This window comes from Salmo salar, chromosome 22 (assembly GCF_965601325.2).
Source record: "Salmo salar chromosome 22, fSalSal1, whole genome shotgun sequence".
In the NCBI taxonomy this organism is placed as follows: Eukaryota; Metazoa; Chordata; class Actinopteri; order Salmoniformes; family Salmonidae; genus Salmo; species Salmo salar.
This window is the reverse complement of record NC_138312.1, coordinates 61,237,501-61,253,407: the sequence shown is the minus strand read 5'-3', so window position 1 is coordinate 61,253,407 and position 15,907 is coordinate 61,237,501. Positions and strand designations below refer to the sequence as shown.

The 15,907-nt window shown below is 45.8% G+C and overlaps 1 protein-coding gene across 1 annotated transcript in view; it reads left to right on the top strand.

Moving 5' to 3' along the window:
* Positions 1-408: 408 nt before the first annotated feature.
* iars1 (isoleucyl-tRNA synthetase 1) overlaps positions 409-15,907 on the top strand; it is a 147,415-nt gene continuing 131,916 nt past the window's right edge. Inside the window, exons 1-7 of the mRNA XM_082967730.1 lie at positions 409-531; positions 988-1,111; positions 1,493-1,650; positions 4,672-4,790; positions 5,970-6,052; positions 10,587-10,704; positions 12,732-12,879. Coding sequence (XP_082823856.1) covers positions 993-1,111; positions 1,493-1,650; positions 4,672-4,790; positions 5,970-6,052; positions 10,587-10,704; positions 12,732-12,879 — 745 coding nt within the window. The 5' untranslated portion in view covers positions 409-531; positions 988-992. The remainder of the gene's footprint in view (positions 532-987; positions 1,112-1,492; positions 1,651-4,671; positions 4,791-5,969; positions 6,053-10,586; positions 10,705-12,731; positions 12,880-15,907) is intronic.

Here is a 15,907-nt window from a genome sequence, read left to right as displayed (position 1 = left end):
TCCACTATATCCTAACTAACTATATCCTAACTAACTATATCCACTATATCCTAACTAACTATATCCTAACTAACTATATCCACTATATCCTAACTAACTATATCCACTATATCCTAACTAACTATATCCACTATATCCTAACTAACTATATCCTAACTAACTACATCCACTATATCCTAACTAACTATATCCTAACTAACTATATCCTAACTATATCCTAACTAACTATATCCACTATATCCTAACTAACTATATCCTAACTAACTATATCCACTATATCCTAACTAACTATATCCACTATATCCTAACTAACTATATCCACTATATCCTAACTAACTATATCCTAACTAACTATATCCACTATATCCACACTACAATACTCAAACACGTCACAAACAGCGAGGTTTGTGTTAGTATTCGAACACAGCTACTGTCGGTGTGATGCATCATTTCCGCTTCCGCTTTCCCTCTGATTGCATCAGTTCCCTGTCATCAGTTCGTCTAAGTTGGTAGCCGGGGAAAGAAAGACATGTGAGTTTACTTGAATGGGAATTTAAATATTGTTATGTTGAACTGTTGTACAATTAAACTATATTTACCTACCGTTGATGCAATATGCGTCCATATGAATGCTAACGTGAGGGTACAGTGTCACGGAGTAGTCAAAAGTACTTAGCGAGCTAGCCGGCTAAGCTAACCAGCCCACTTGCATGTGCACAGCAAGGATACGTCCTTACTAGCATCCATTTATTCATAATTTATAACTAGATTTATTCAACATCGATACTAGCCAGTTATAAACCCAGTTAACTGAATTATCCAACATGCGTATGAAACCAACTAACGTTACTGAAAGGATAATTGCTACTTAGCTAACGTTATGTTTGTTTTGAATTTATAGAATGTTGAGTTGTCTAACATCATCATTGGTTGCCATTCACTTTCCCTCCAATAGTCAACTAACCATGATGTGTTTCTATCACTCAGTGATCATGGTGGAGCCAGTTCCTGAATCCATCCACTTCCCTTCTGAGGAGAAGAGGATCCTGCAGCTGTGGAAGGACAAGGACTGCTTCCAGGAGTGTCTCAAACAGTCCAAGAACAGGCCCAAGTAAGTACAAGGACCATGCCACCTTTATTTCACCTTTTTATTTATTAACCAGGTAGGCAAGTTGAGAACAAGTTCTCATTTAATATTGCGACCTGGCCAAGATCTGAACCAGTCGAGTCATTCCTGACTGCCAAACAGTAACGGACAGTTTCCACATCGAAGGAGTATTGTAGACAGAATTCCTCTAACCATTGTTTAGTCAAATATTAAACCGTGTTCACATAATGTCTGTCTATAGTTCAACTTTTTACACATGCAGAATAGTAGGGCAGTGAGTGCATGAAACCACACATCACTAAGTCCAATATGTAAGTAACACAACAACAACAACAGAAAAAGGATGAATCCGTTTTTATGAATGATGTGTAAATTCTTCTCCAGGTACACGTTCTATGACGGGCCTCCGTTCGCCACAGGTCTCCCCCACTACGGTCACATCCTGGCAGGGACCATCAAAGACATCGTGACTCGCTTCGCCCACCAGAGCGGCTTCCACGTGGACCGCCGGTTCGGTTGGGACTGTCACGGCCTGCCTGTGGTGAGCGTGTCTTTGCGATACTGTACTTGTGGCCAGGGCTGTGACGGTAATTGAATAACCGTGTTGCTGACGGTTATAGATGAAGACTGTCCTGAAAATAAAATAACAAAACATGTAAAAATGTTGATATGAATGCAGGGCTATTTCAACGGTTTTGATGGTTAACTTTATTTTCATGTAGATAAACTTGACCTAATATTCGGGAGTGTTTACTAATGATTACTATTTAACTTTCTACATCTCCTCCTCCTTCCGACTGTCCTTTGATGCTGGAGGAGCTAACCGCTAGCTGAGTGGGGGTGTAGAGTGATGCTGGAGGAGCTAACCGCTAGCTGAGTGGGGGTGTAGAGTGATGCTGGAGGAGCTAACCGCTAGCTGAGTGGGGGTGTAGAGTGATGCTGGAGGAGCTAACCGCTAGATGAGTGGGGGTGTAGAGTGATGCTGGTGGAGCTAACCGCTAGATGAGTGGGGGTGTAGAGTGATGCTGGAGGAGCTAACCGCTAGATGAGTGGGGGTGTAGAGTGATGCTGGTGGAGCTAACCGCTAGATGAGTGGGGGTGTAGAGTGATGCTGGAGGAGCTAACCGCTAGCTGAGTGGGAGTGTAGATTGATGCTGGTGGAGCTAACCGCTAGATGAGTGGGGGTGTAGATTGATGCTGGTGGAGCTAACCGCTTGCTGAGAAAGTGATGCTGGAGGAGCTAACCGCTAGATGAGTGGGGGTGTAGAGTGATGCTGGTGGAGCTAACCGCTAGATGAGTGGGGGTGTAGAGTGATGCTGGAGGAGCTAACCGCTAGATGAGTGGGGGTGTAGATTGATGCTGGTGGAGCTAACCGCTTGCTGAGAAAGTGATGCTGGAGAGGCTAACCGCTAGATGAGTGGGGGTGTAGAGTGATGCTGGAGAGGCTAACCGCTAGATGAGTGGGGGTGTAGATTGATGCTGGTGGAGCTAACCGCTTGCTGAGAAAGTGATGCTGGAGAGGCTAACCGCTCGATGAGTGGGGGTGTATAGTGATGCTGGAGAGGCTAACCGCTCGATGAGTGGGGGTGTAGAGTGATGCTGGAGAGGCTAACCGCTCGATGAGTGGGGGTGTAGAGTGATGCTGGTGGAGCTAACCGCTTGCTGAGAAAGTGATGCTGGAGAGGCTAACCGCTAGATGAGTGGGGGTGTAGAGTGATGCTGGAGAGGCTAACTGCTCGATGAGTGGGGGTGTAGAGTGATGCTGGAGGAGCTAACCGCTCGATGAGTGGGGGTGTAGAGTGATGCTGGAGGAGCTAACCGCTAGATGAGTGGGGGTGTAGAGTGATGCTGGAGAGGCTAACCGCTAGATGAGTGGGGGTGTAGATTGATGCTGGTGGAGCTAACCGCTTGCTGAGAAAGTGATGCTGGAGAGGCTAACCGCCTGATGAGTGGGGGTGTAGAGTGATGCTGGTGGAGCTAACCGCTAGATGAGTGGGGGTGTAGAGTGATGCTGGAGAGGCTAACCGCTAGATGAGTGGGGGTGTAGAGTGATGCTGGAGAGGCTAACCGCTAGATGAGTGGAGGTGTAGAGTGATGCTGGAGAGGCTAACCGCTAGATGAGTGGGGGTGTAGAGTGATGCTGGAGAGGCTAACCGCTAGCTGAGTGGGGGTGTAGAGTGATGCTGGAGAGGCTAACCGCTAGATGAGTGGGGGTGTAGAGTGATGCTGGAGAGGCTAACCGCTAGCTGAGTGGGGGTGTAGAGTGATGCTGGAGAGGCTAACCGCTAGCTGAGTGGGGGTGTAGATTGATGCTGGAGAGGCTAACCGCTAGCTGAGTGGGGGTGTAGAGTGATGCTGGAGAGGCTAACCGCTAGCTGAGTGGGGGTGTAGAGTGATGCTGGAGAGGCTAACCGCTAGATGAGTGGGGGTGTAGAGTGATGCTGGAGAGGCTAACCGCTAGCTGAGTGGGGGTGTAGATTGATGCTGGAGAGGCTAACCGCTAGCTGAGTGGGGGTGTAGAGTGATGCTGGAGAGGCTAACCGCTAGCTGAGTGGGGGTGTAGAGTGATGCTGGAGAGGCTAACCGCTAGCTGAGTGGGGGTGTAGAGTGATGCTGGAGAGGCTAACCGCTAGCTGAGTGGGGGTGTAGAGTGATGCTGGAGAGGCTAACCGCTAGCTGAGTGGGGGTGTAGAGTGATGCTGGAGAGGCTAACCGCTAGCTGAGTGGGGGTGTAGAGTGATGCTGGAGAGGCTAACCGCTAGCTGAGTGGCGGTGTAGAGTGATGCTGGAGAGGCTAACCGCTAGCTGAGTGGGGGTGTAGAGTGATGCTGGAGAGGCTAACCGCTAGCTGAGTGGGGGTGTAGAGTGATGCTGGAGAGGCTAACCGCTAGCTGAGTGGGGGTGTAGAGTGATGCTGGAGAGGCTAACCGCTAGCTGAGTGGGGGTGTAGAGTGATGCTGGAGAGGCTAACCGCTAGCTGAGTGGGGGTGTAGAGTGATGCTGGAGAGGCTAACCGCTAGCTGAGTGGGGGTGTAGAGTGATGCTGGAGAGGCTAACCGCTAGCTGAGTGGGGGTGTAGAGTGATATGGCATTTTTGTAATTTTTAGTTGTTGTTGTGTATTTGTGGACTTTCTTTTATACATTGCACATTTTCATTGCCTGCTAGTAAATAATAGTTTATAGACTAATCAACGCTGATCAGACTCGGTCCTGGCTGATATGCTGCGCTTGGCGAGACCAACAAAAATTGCTGCCCTCCCTATCCCCATAGAATAGCAGTCTAGGCTATACAGTGTCGGCCCGCAATACATTATGAAGTCCCATGTGGTAGGCTACCGTTTGTAAAACAGCCAATTTACCCATAATGCTCCCTCTGTGTTTCTATACCATTACAGATTGATTAACCCCCTAATGCTACTTCTCTGTGTTTCTGTACCATTACAGATTGATTAACCCCCTAATGCTACTTCTCTGTGTTTCTGTACCATTACAGATTGATTAACCCCCTAATGCTACTTCTCTGTGTTTCGCCCGTTGCCCCCATGCTACCCGGCCGCCACGGAGTATGAGATCGATAAGACCCTGGACATCAAGGGACCGGACGATGTGGCCAAGATGGGGATTGCTGAGTACAACAGGCAATGCAGGATGATCGTCATGAGATACGCTAACGAATGGGAGGTGCGCAAACAACCATACGAATACTATATATAATGCTGGTATACTATGTAATTACACTATAATTATATAGGGCTGGTATACTATGTAATTACACTATAATTATATAGGGCTGGTATACTATGTAATTACACTGTAATTATATAGGGCTGGTATACTATGTAATTACACTATAATTATATAGGGCTGGTACACTATGTAATTAGACTGTAATTATATAGGGCTGTACACTATGTAATTAGACTGTAATTATATAGGGCTGTACACTATGTAATTACACTAATTATATAGGGCGGTTACACTATGTAATTACACTATAATTATATAGGGCTGGTATACTATGTAATTACACTATAATTATATAGGGCTGGTATACTATGTAATTACACTATAATTATATAGGGCTGGTACACTATGTAATTACACTGTAATTATATAGGGCTGGTGTACTATGTAATTACACTGTAATTATATAGGGCTGGTACACTATGTAATTAGACTGTAATTATATAGGGCTGTACACTATGTAATTACACTAATTATATAGGGCGGTTACACTATGTAATTACACTGAATTATATAGGGCTGGTACCGCCTGATGGGCTGGGACATGTACACTGTAATTATATAGGGCTGGTGTACTATGTAATTACACTGTAATTATATAGGGCTGGTGTCGTACCTGATGGGCTGGGACATGTACACTGTAATTATATAGGGCTGGTGTACTATGTAATTACACTTGAATCCTGATTATTCGCATTTGAGATATTCCTCAAGTGTTCCGTAACTGTTCCATAACTGTATTCCACAATAGTTTTTCAGTCCCAATACAGTTTTGATTACTGCTGATAACATTATGCTCTGGTTTAGTGCACACTGTTATTACAGTCTGTCCCAAGGGGGCTGTATTTACCAGGAGTCATGACAGTCTGTCCCAAGGGGGCTGTATTTATCAGGAGTCATGACAGTCTGTCCCAAGGGGGCTGTACTTATCAGGAGTCATGACAGTCTGTCCCAAGGGGGCTGTATTTATCAGGAGTCATGACAGTCTGTCCCAAGGGGGCTGTATTTACCAGGAGTCATGACAGTCTGTCCCAAGGGGGCTGTATTTATCAGGTGTCATGACAGTCTGTCCCAAGGGGGCTGTATTTATCAATGTTGTCTGTGTGCGTCCACCAGAACTCCGTAACCAGGATGGGACGGTGGATTGACTTCAAGAACGACTACAAGACTCTGTACCCCTGGTTCATGGAGACTGTCTGGTGAGTTGGCTGAATCCTGTTAGAGAATGGAATATAATATATGCCATTTACAAGATGATTTTTATCCACAGTGACTTAGTCACGCGCGTAATCAATCCCACTATCCTGGCGTTGCAAGCGCCACGCTCTACAACGGCTGGACAAACTATGGCCCGCGAGCCCGTTCAACCCGGCCCGAGTTTGTAGAAATTATAATATATATTTATTTATGTATTCTGAAACTAGATATATTATAATTTCTATCTAGTTTCAGAATACATAAATATATATTATAATTTCTACAAACTCGGGCCGGGTTGAACGGGCTCGCGGGCCGGGTTGAACGGGCTCGCGGGTCAGGATAGTGGGATTGATTACACGCGTGACTAAGTCACTGTGGATTAAAAAATATATATATTTATTTATTTATTTTGACAATGGCCCCAAAGAAATCTGTGCGGCCCTCCGTTGAATTTAAAAAAAAAAACAATGTGACCTTCGAGACAAAAAGTTGGCCCTAACATGCTCTACAAACTGAGCTACAGAGCACTACGTTTGTCCCTGGTTTGTCTTAGATAATGTCCTTGCACACTGCATTGTCCAGTGCCTTCAAAAAGTATTTATACCCCTTGATATATTCCACATTTTGTTGTTACAACCTGAATTCAAAATGGATTAAATCAACATTTCTCACCCATCTACCCACATTACCCTATAATGACAAAGTGAGAACATGTTTTTTGCACATTTATTGAAAATGAAATACAGAAATATCTAATTTACATACAGTTGAAGTAGGAAGTTTACATACACCTTAGCCAAATACATTTAAACTCAGTTTTTCACAATTCCTGACATTTAATCCTTGTAAAAATTCCCTGTTTTATAGGTCAGTTAGGATCACCACTTTATTATAAGAATGTGAAATGTCAGAATAATAGTAGAGAGAATGATTCATTTCAGCTTTTATTTCTTTCATCACATTCCCAGTGGGTCAGAAGTTTACATACACTCAATTAGTATTTGGTAGCGTTGCCTTTAAATTGTTTAACTTGGATCAAACCTTTCGTGTAGCCTTCCACAAGCTTCCCACAATAAGTTGGGTGAATGTTGGCCCATTCCTCCTGACAGAGCTGGTGTAAGTGAGTCAGGTTTGTAGGCCTCCTTGCTCGCACACGCTTTTTCAGTTCTGCCCACAAATTGTCTATAGGATTGAGGTCAGGGCTTTGTGATGGCCACTCCAATACCTTGACTTTGTTGTCCTTAAGGCATTTTGCCACAACTTTGGAAGTATGCTTGGGGTCATTGTCCATTTGGAAGACCCATTTGCGATTAAGCTTTAACTTCCTGACTGATGTCCTGAGATGTTGCTTCAATATATCCACATCATTTTCCTTCATCAGACCAGAGGACATTTCTCCAAAAAGTACGATCTCTGTCCCTATGTGCAGTTGCAAACCGTAGTCTGGCTTTTTTATGGCGGTTTTGGAGCAGTGGCTTCTTCCTTGCTGAGCAACCTTTCAGATTATGTCGATATAGGACTCGTTTTACTGTGGATATAGATACTTTTGTACCTGTTTCCTCCAGCATCTTCATAAGGTCCTTTGCTGTTCTGGGATTGATTTGCACTTTTCGCACCAAGGTACGTTCATCTCTAGGAGACAGAACGCGTCTCCTTCCTGAGCGGTATGACGGCTGCGTGGTCCCATGGTGTTTATACTTGTGTACTATTGTTTGTACAGATGAACGTGGTACCTTCAGGTGTTTGGAAATTGCTCCTAAGGATGAACCAGACTTGCGAATGTCTACAATGTTTTTTTCTGAGGTCTTGGCTGATTTTCTTTTGATTTCCCCATGATGTCATGCAAAGAGCCACTGAGTTTGAAGGTCGGCCTTGAAATACATCCACAGGTACACCTCCAATTGACTCAAATGATGTCAATTAGCCTATCAGAAGCTTCTAAAGCCATGACATAATTATATGGAATTTTCCAAGCTGTTTAAAGGCACAGTCAACTTAGTGTATGTAAACTTTTGACCCACTGGAATTGTCATACAGTGATTTATAAGTGAAATAATCTGTCTGTAAACAATTGTTGGAAAAATTACTTGTGTCATACACAAAGTAGATGTCCTAACCGACTTGGCAAAACTATAGTTTGTTAACAAGAAATTTGTGGAGTGGTTGAAAAAACAAGTTTTAATGACTCCAACCTAAGTGAATGTAAACTTCCGACTTCAACTGTAATATTCACACCACTGAGTCAATACTTTGTAGAATCACCGTTGGCAGCGATTACAGCTCTGAGTCTTTCTGGGTAAATCTCCACACCTGGATTGCCCATCATTTTTTTCCCCAAAGTTCTTCAAGCTCTGTCAAATTGGTTGTTTTAAGTCGGCCCTTCTTGGTAAGCAACCCCAGTGTAGATTTGGCCTTGTGTTTTAGGTTGTTGTCCTGCTGAAAGGTAAATTCATCTCCCAGTGTCTGGTGGAAAGCAGACTGAACCAAGGTTTTCCTCTAGGATTTTGCCTGTAGGATTTTCACTCTAATTGTAGGCTAACTGTAAGCCGCCCATGCACAATCAATGAACCAACAGCATGGCCCAAGGCTATACGTTCTCTCCCAGACTACACATGTTGGAGCGTAGCATAAGGTAACCAGTAACCAGAATGTGTTTAATTTTTGGATTATAGGCTAGACATTTTTAAATCTGTTTATTTTTTCTGCCAATGCATAATATGTAGTAGGCTATGTATTGTATAAAGGCACAATCATCATTTTAATTCTGTTTTTTTTTTGGGGGGGGGAGGTTTAAGCTCAAATATGGATGTTTTTTAATGAATCAACCTTACAAAAGCTCTGTTTATTTCGTTGTGTTACACTTTGAAACAACAACTAGCATGTTTTTACACTGTTTTCAACCTACTGTTGAACTTTTTTCTTCAGTTTGAGCACGATACAGTTTTTTTTTTTTTATATAAGTGTTTGATGTGATTTTCGGTTGCATTTACTTTGATGTCACAGTGGCTATGGACGGTAGAGTCGTGAGTAACAAAGCCCGATTGCATAAAACACCGTAAGTTAATTCCCCCCCCCCCCCTTATCTTTTCCCCTTTAAACTTGTCTTATCTCTAATAAAGCTTTTCCTAAGTGTTTGCCTTAAGGGATTTCTTTATATAAAAAAAATAGGCATATTTCACTTAAGTTTCCCTTAAATATGAAGCCACACTTCAGGTTACCCTTTTATCTAATTTGACAGTTGCAAAAAAAAAACAAAAAAAACATCTTAAGGGCAAATTTGTTATAAAAACTTAATGTTCCTCCTAAATTCGCTTAACTTCTCGTTACATTTAGAGACCATGGCTGAATAGATTATCATGTCTGATGATGAAGAACGACAGAATCATCAGGAAAATGTTTAAAGAAGAGTATTTAGGGACCGAGGAAGTCCACTTGGATATTATGTCTGACGGGCAACTACTGTTTTGACACGAGAGCTGCAGGAAACAACGAGGAGGAACCTCAAAATAGTCAGTATTAATCTAAGATGACTCGACAACAACAACAATCTGTCATTCATTTTGACGTATTTTATTTATTTTGTTTTTGCCGAAGAGATCTTAGTCGTACAATTTTACATTTTTAACGAATGGTGTCGTATATTTCAATATAAAAAAAAATAATAAAAAATGAACGTCAACAAAGACTTTTTTTTAAATTGAAGAATCCCTACCGTTGACCAATCACAGACGAATGGGCGTAGACTTCTGCTCCGAACTTCAGTTTGCCTCCACAATTTTTCTTGTTTTTGTTGTTCCCGAACAGCTGGAAGAAAAAAAAACCCTGCCACACAATGTAGTCATAATATTTGCACAAACTCTTCTGAAGTGTTTCGGCTGGGAAGCATTCGGATTCCTTTAAACAATTCCCTTAGGTAAGGGAAATAGCTGCCCTTCTTTGCGAGGTTTTGGAAAACCTCCCTGGTCTTTATGGATGAATGTGTTTTTTGAAATTCACTGCTTCGACTGAGGGACCTTTACAGATAATTTGCGGGGGATAGAGATGAGTCATTCAAAAATCATGTTAAACACTGTTATTGTACACAGAGTGAGTCCATGCAACTTATTAATGTGACTTGTTAAGTACATTTTTACTCCTGAACTTGTTTAGGTTTACCATAACAAAGGGGTTGAAAATACTTATTTATTCAAAACAGCTTTTTCATTTTTTAAAAATTGATTTTTGGAAACACTTTGAAAACCATAATTACACTTTGACATTATGGGGTATTGTGTGTACGACCAGTGACACAATCTTAAATTGAATTCATTTTAAATTCAGGCTGTAAAATAACAAAAATGTGGAAAAAGTCAAGGGGTATGAATACTTTTTTTTTTTGAAGACACTGTACTTTATAAATGTCTTGGTGATGTTTTGGGTGAAATATTGGCTTAATAGTGAAAACAATGTTTTACTGTGTTACTCCTCACAACATTTCAACAGTGTTTTTTACTGTTATTCCTCTCTGTCCCCCGTCCCCGTTCCCCTCCCCAGGTGGGTGTTCAGGCAGCTGTACGATAAAGGTCTGGTGTACCGCGGGGTAAAGGTTATGCCCTTCTCTACCGCCTGTAACACGCCGCTGTCCAACTTCGAGTCTAACCAGAACTACAAGGTACAACACACTAGTACAACATGGCTGTCCAACTCTGTTAACTCTAACCATTTTAGCCAAGGCTATAACCTATAGGAGGGCATCTCTCCAGGAACAGGGTTGGAGTTAACCTATAGGAGGGCATCTCTCCAGGAACAGGGTTGGAGTTAACCTATAGGAGGGCATCTCTCCAGGAACAGGGTTGGAGTTAACCTATAGGAGGGCATCTCTCCAGGAACAGGGTTGGAGTTAACCTATAGGAGGGTAGCTCTCCAGGAACAGGGTTGGAGTTAACCTATAGGAGGGTAGCTCTCCAGGAACAGGGTTGGAGTTGACCTATAGGAGGGCATCTCTCCAGGAACAGGGTTGGAGTTGACCTATAGGAGGGTAGCTCTCCAGGAACAGGGTTGGAGTTAACCTATAGGAGGGTAGCTCTCCAGGAACAGGGTTGGAGTTAACCTATAGGAGGGCATCTCTCCAGGAACAGGGTTGGAGTTAACCTATAGGAGGGGTATCTCTCCAGGAACAGGGTTGGAGTTGACCTATAGGAGGGTAGTTCTCCAGGAACAGGGTTGGAGTTAACCTATAGGAGGGTATCTCTCCAGGAACAGGGTTGGAGTTAACCTATAGGAGGGCATCTCTCCAGGAACAGGGTTGGAGTTGACCTATAGGAGGGTAGCTCTCCAGGAACAGGGTTGGAGTTAACCTATAGGAGGGCATCTCTCCAGGAACAGGGTTGGAGTTAACCTATAGGAGGGCATCTCTCCAGGAACAGGGTTGGAGTTAACCTATAGGAGGGCATCTCTCCAGGAACAGGGTTGGAGTTAACCTATAGGAGGGCATCTCTCCAGGAACAGGGTTGGAGTTAACCTATAGGAGGGCATCTCTCCAGGAACAGGGTTGGAGTTGACCTATAGGAGGGTAGCTCTCCAGGAACAGGGTTGGAGTTAACCTATAGGAGGGTAGCTCTCCAGGAACAGGGTTGGAGTTAACCTATAGGAGGGCATCTCTCCAGGAACAGGGTTGGAGTTAACCTATAGGAGGGTATCTCTCCAGGAACAGGGTTGGAGTTAACCTATAGGAGGGCATCTCTCCAGGAACAGGGTTGGAGTTGACCTATAGGAGGGTAGCTCTCCAGGAACAGGGTTGGAGTTAACCTATAGGAGGGCATCTCTCCAGGAACAGGGTTGGAGTTAACCTATAGGAGGGCATCTCTCCAGGAACAGGGTTGGAGTTAACCTATAGGAGGGTAGCTCTCCAGGAACAGGGTTGGAGTTAACCTATAGGAGGGCATCTCTCCAGGAACGGGGTTGGAGTTAACCTATAGGAGGCTAGCTCTCCAGGAACAGGGTTGGAGTTAACCTATAGGAGGGCATCTCTCCAGGAACAGGGTTGGAGTTAACCTATAGGAGGGCATCTCTCCAGGAACAGGGCTGGAGTTAACCTATAGGAGGGTATCTCTCCAGGAACAGGGTTGGAGTTAACCTATAGGAGGGCATCTCTCCAGGAACAGGGTTGGAAAACCCTGCTTTACACTATATACCCACTAATGTGTTTGGCTGTCGAGGTATAGCCCAGGACTCATGGAGACTGTCGAGGTATAGCCCAGGACTCATGGAGACTGTCGAGGTATAGCCCAGGACTCATGGAGACTGTCGAGGTATAGCCCAGGACTCATGGAGACTGTCGAGGTATAGCCCAGGACTCATGGAGACTGTATAGCCCAGGACTCATGGAGACTGTATAGCCCAGGACTCATGGAGACTGTATAGCCCAGGACTCATGGAGACTGTATAGCCCAGGACTCATGGAGACTGTATAGCCCAGGACTCATGGAGACTGTATAGCCCAGGACTCATGGAGACTGTATAGCCCAGGACTCATGGAGACTGTATAGCCCAGGACTCATGGAGACTGTCGAGGTATAGCCCAGGACTTTTCTGTCAGAACCCAGTCATGCCGTGGTAATTGGCATCTGATGTTCAGTGCCTAACAGTCTTTGTGTCGGTCAATGCCGATTTATTTCCACGTTGTCACCATGTCTCCAGGATGTGCAGGATCCGTCAGTGATAGTGAACTTCCCTCTTCTGGAGGATGAAAACGTGTGTCTGATCGCCTGGACAACCACCCCCTGGACTCTGCCTAGCAACCTGGCTCTCTGCGTCAACTCAGAGTTGCAGTATGTCAAGGTCAAAGGTGAGAAAGTATTTTTATGTGATTTTTTTATTTTTTATTATTCAACAGACCCCAGGTACCGTCTCCTGCCGTTGTGCCCTTGAGCATGGGACTTGCATCTTAATGACTGCGCTGCGACTTAACCTGTTCTCCTCCTAGTGTGTTGTCTGAATGCAGAACATATGTATTTCCAGATGGAATTTATTCTATTCTGCATTTAAATGTTTTACATTTGTGTATTATTTAGTTCTCTGTCCCTGTCTCTGTCTCTGTCTCTCTCTCTCTCTCTCTCTCTGTCTCTCTCTCTCTCTCTGTCTCTGTCTCTCTTCTCTCTCTCTCTCTCTGTCTCTCTCTGTCTCTCTCTCTCTCTGTCTCTCTCTCTCTGTCTCTCTCTGTCTCTCTCTCTCTGTCTCTCTCTCTCTGTCTCTGTCTGTCTCTGTCTGTCTCTGTCTGTCTCTGTCTGTCTCTGTCTCTGTCTCTGTCTCTGTCTCTCTCTGTCTCTGTCTCTCTCTGTCTCTCTGTCTCTCTGATTTCTCGGTAGTGACTAGTGCATGTATCAGGGGGAAACCAACGTGGACATGCATCTAACTCAAATCAGGCCACTTAAAAAGAGCCTTGTCCTCGCTTCCCTCCAAATATAAAAAATACACCGTAGTATTTATTTATTTTTCTCTCCATGTTGCTGTGGATCCCAGCCAGACAAGAGACTGGTGGTGAAATAAAAGCTGACCCAGATACCGCACAGGCTGCTGTAGCATAGACCGGCCAGCTGGGGGTGCTGTTAGTCTATTGTATAGAGGAGGAGGTGCTGGAAGAGACTTGATACTGCATCGGGGTGCCGCTCAGAATACCAATGGGCTCTCTCTCCTTCTCGTTACGCTCTCTCAATCTCTACAGTATCTCTCTCTCCCGCTCTCCTCTCTTTCTCTCTCTCTCTCTACAGTATCTGTCTCTATCTCTCACCCTCCCACCCCCTCTATCTAGCTCTCTCCCTCCCACCCCCTCTATCTATCTCTCTCCCTCCCACCCCTTCTATCTATCTGTCTCCCTCCCACCCCCTCTATCTATCTCTCTCCCTCCCACCCCCTCTATCTATCTCTCACCCTCCCACCCCCCCTCTCTCACCCTCCCACCCCCTCTATCTATCTCTCTCCCTCCCACCCCCTCTCCCTCCCACCCCCTCTATCTATCTCTCTCCCTCCCACCCCCTCTATCTATCTCTCTCCCTCCCACCCCCTCTATCTCTCACCCTCCCACCCCTTCTATCTATCTCTCTCCGTCCCACCCCCTCTATCTATCTCTCTCCCTCCACCCCCTCTATCTATCTGTCTCCCTCCCACCCCCTCTATCTATCTGTCTCCCTCCCACCCCCTCTATCTGTCTCTCTCCCTCCCACCCCCTCTATCTGTCTCCCTCCCACCCCCTCTATCTGTCTCCCTCCCACCCCCTCTATCTCTCTCCCTCCCACCCCCTCTATCTGTCTCCCTCCCACCCCCTCTATCTGTCTCCCTCCCACCCCCTCTATCTCTCTCCCTCCCACCCCTTCTATCTCTCTCCCTCCCACCCCCTCTATCTGTCTCCCTCCCACCCCCTCTATCTGTCTCCCTCCCACCCCTTCTATCTCTCTCCCTCCCACCCCTTCTATCTCTCTCCCTCCCACCCCCTCTATCTCTCTCCCTCCCACCCCCTCTATCTATCTGTCTCCCTCCCACCCCCTCTATCTGTCTCCCTCCCACCCCCTCTATCTGTCTCCCTCCCACCCCCTCTATCTCTCTCCCTCCCACCCCCTCTATCTCTCTCCCTCCCACCCCCTCTATCTCTCTCCCTCCCACCCCCTCTATCTGTCTCCCTCCCACCCCCTCTATCTATCTGTCTCCCTCCCACCCCCTCTATCTATCTGTCTCCCTCCCACCCCCTCTATCTCTCTCCCTCCCACCCCCTCTATCTCTCTCCCTCCCACCCCCTCTATCTGTCTCCCTCCCACCCCCTCTATCTCTCTCCCTCCCACCCCCTCTATCTATCTGTCTCCCTCCCACCCCTTCTATCTCTCTCCCTCCCACCCCTTCTATCTCTCTCCCTCCCACCCCCTCTATCTCTCTCCCTCCCACCCCCTCTATCTCTCTCCCTCCCACCCCCTCTATCTCTCTCCCTCCCACCCCTTCTATCTGTCTCCCTCCCACCCCCTCTATCTGTCTCCCTCCCACCCCCTCTATCTCTCTCCCTCCCACCCCCTCTATCTATCTGTCTCCCTCCCACCCCCTCTATCTATCTGTCTCCCTCCCACCCCCTCTATCTATCTGTCTCCCTCCCACCCCCTCTATCTCTCTCCCTCCCACCCCCTCTATCTCTCTCCCTCCCACCCCCTCTATCTCTCTCCCTCCCACCCCCTCTATCTATCTGTCTCCCTCCCACCCCCTCTATCTGTCTCCCTCCCACCCCCTCTATCTCTCTCCCTCCCACCCCCTCTATCTCTCTCCCTCCCACCCCCTCTATCTCTCTCCCTCCCACCCCTTCTATCTATCTGTCTCCCTCCCACCCCCTTCTATCTGTCTCCCTGTGTCTGTCTGTCTGCCTGGCAGCCTGTATCTCCCCCAGTGAGAGGAACTGTTATCTCTCATAGATGCTTTCTCTCTTTTCCGGGGCTCTTGGCCTCCTATTTGTCACAGCAGATTGAGAAAGCTTGTTTTCCTGTCTTCCATCTTTCCCTTTTTTTTTCTCTTTCTCTGCTCCTCCGATCTTCACGCCTGAAGTATGTGGGTGTTTAGAGATGGAAAGGTTTAGTGTTTTTAAGTGCTAGTGTTAAGCAAACCCTGCATTATTTAGCAGTTTAGTGTAATGTTATGGTGCCATCAGCTCCTTCGCACATCCTGTACAGGAAGGAAGTTCCGTATTTAGAGACAGGGATTCACATCCAGATCAAGGCTGTTTCACATCCTGTACAGGAAGGAAGACAGGAAGGAAGCTCCATATTTAGAGACGGATTCACATCCAGTACAGGAAGGAAGTTCCATATTTAGAGCCAGTGGTTTACAGGGATTCACATCCAGAT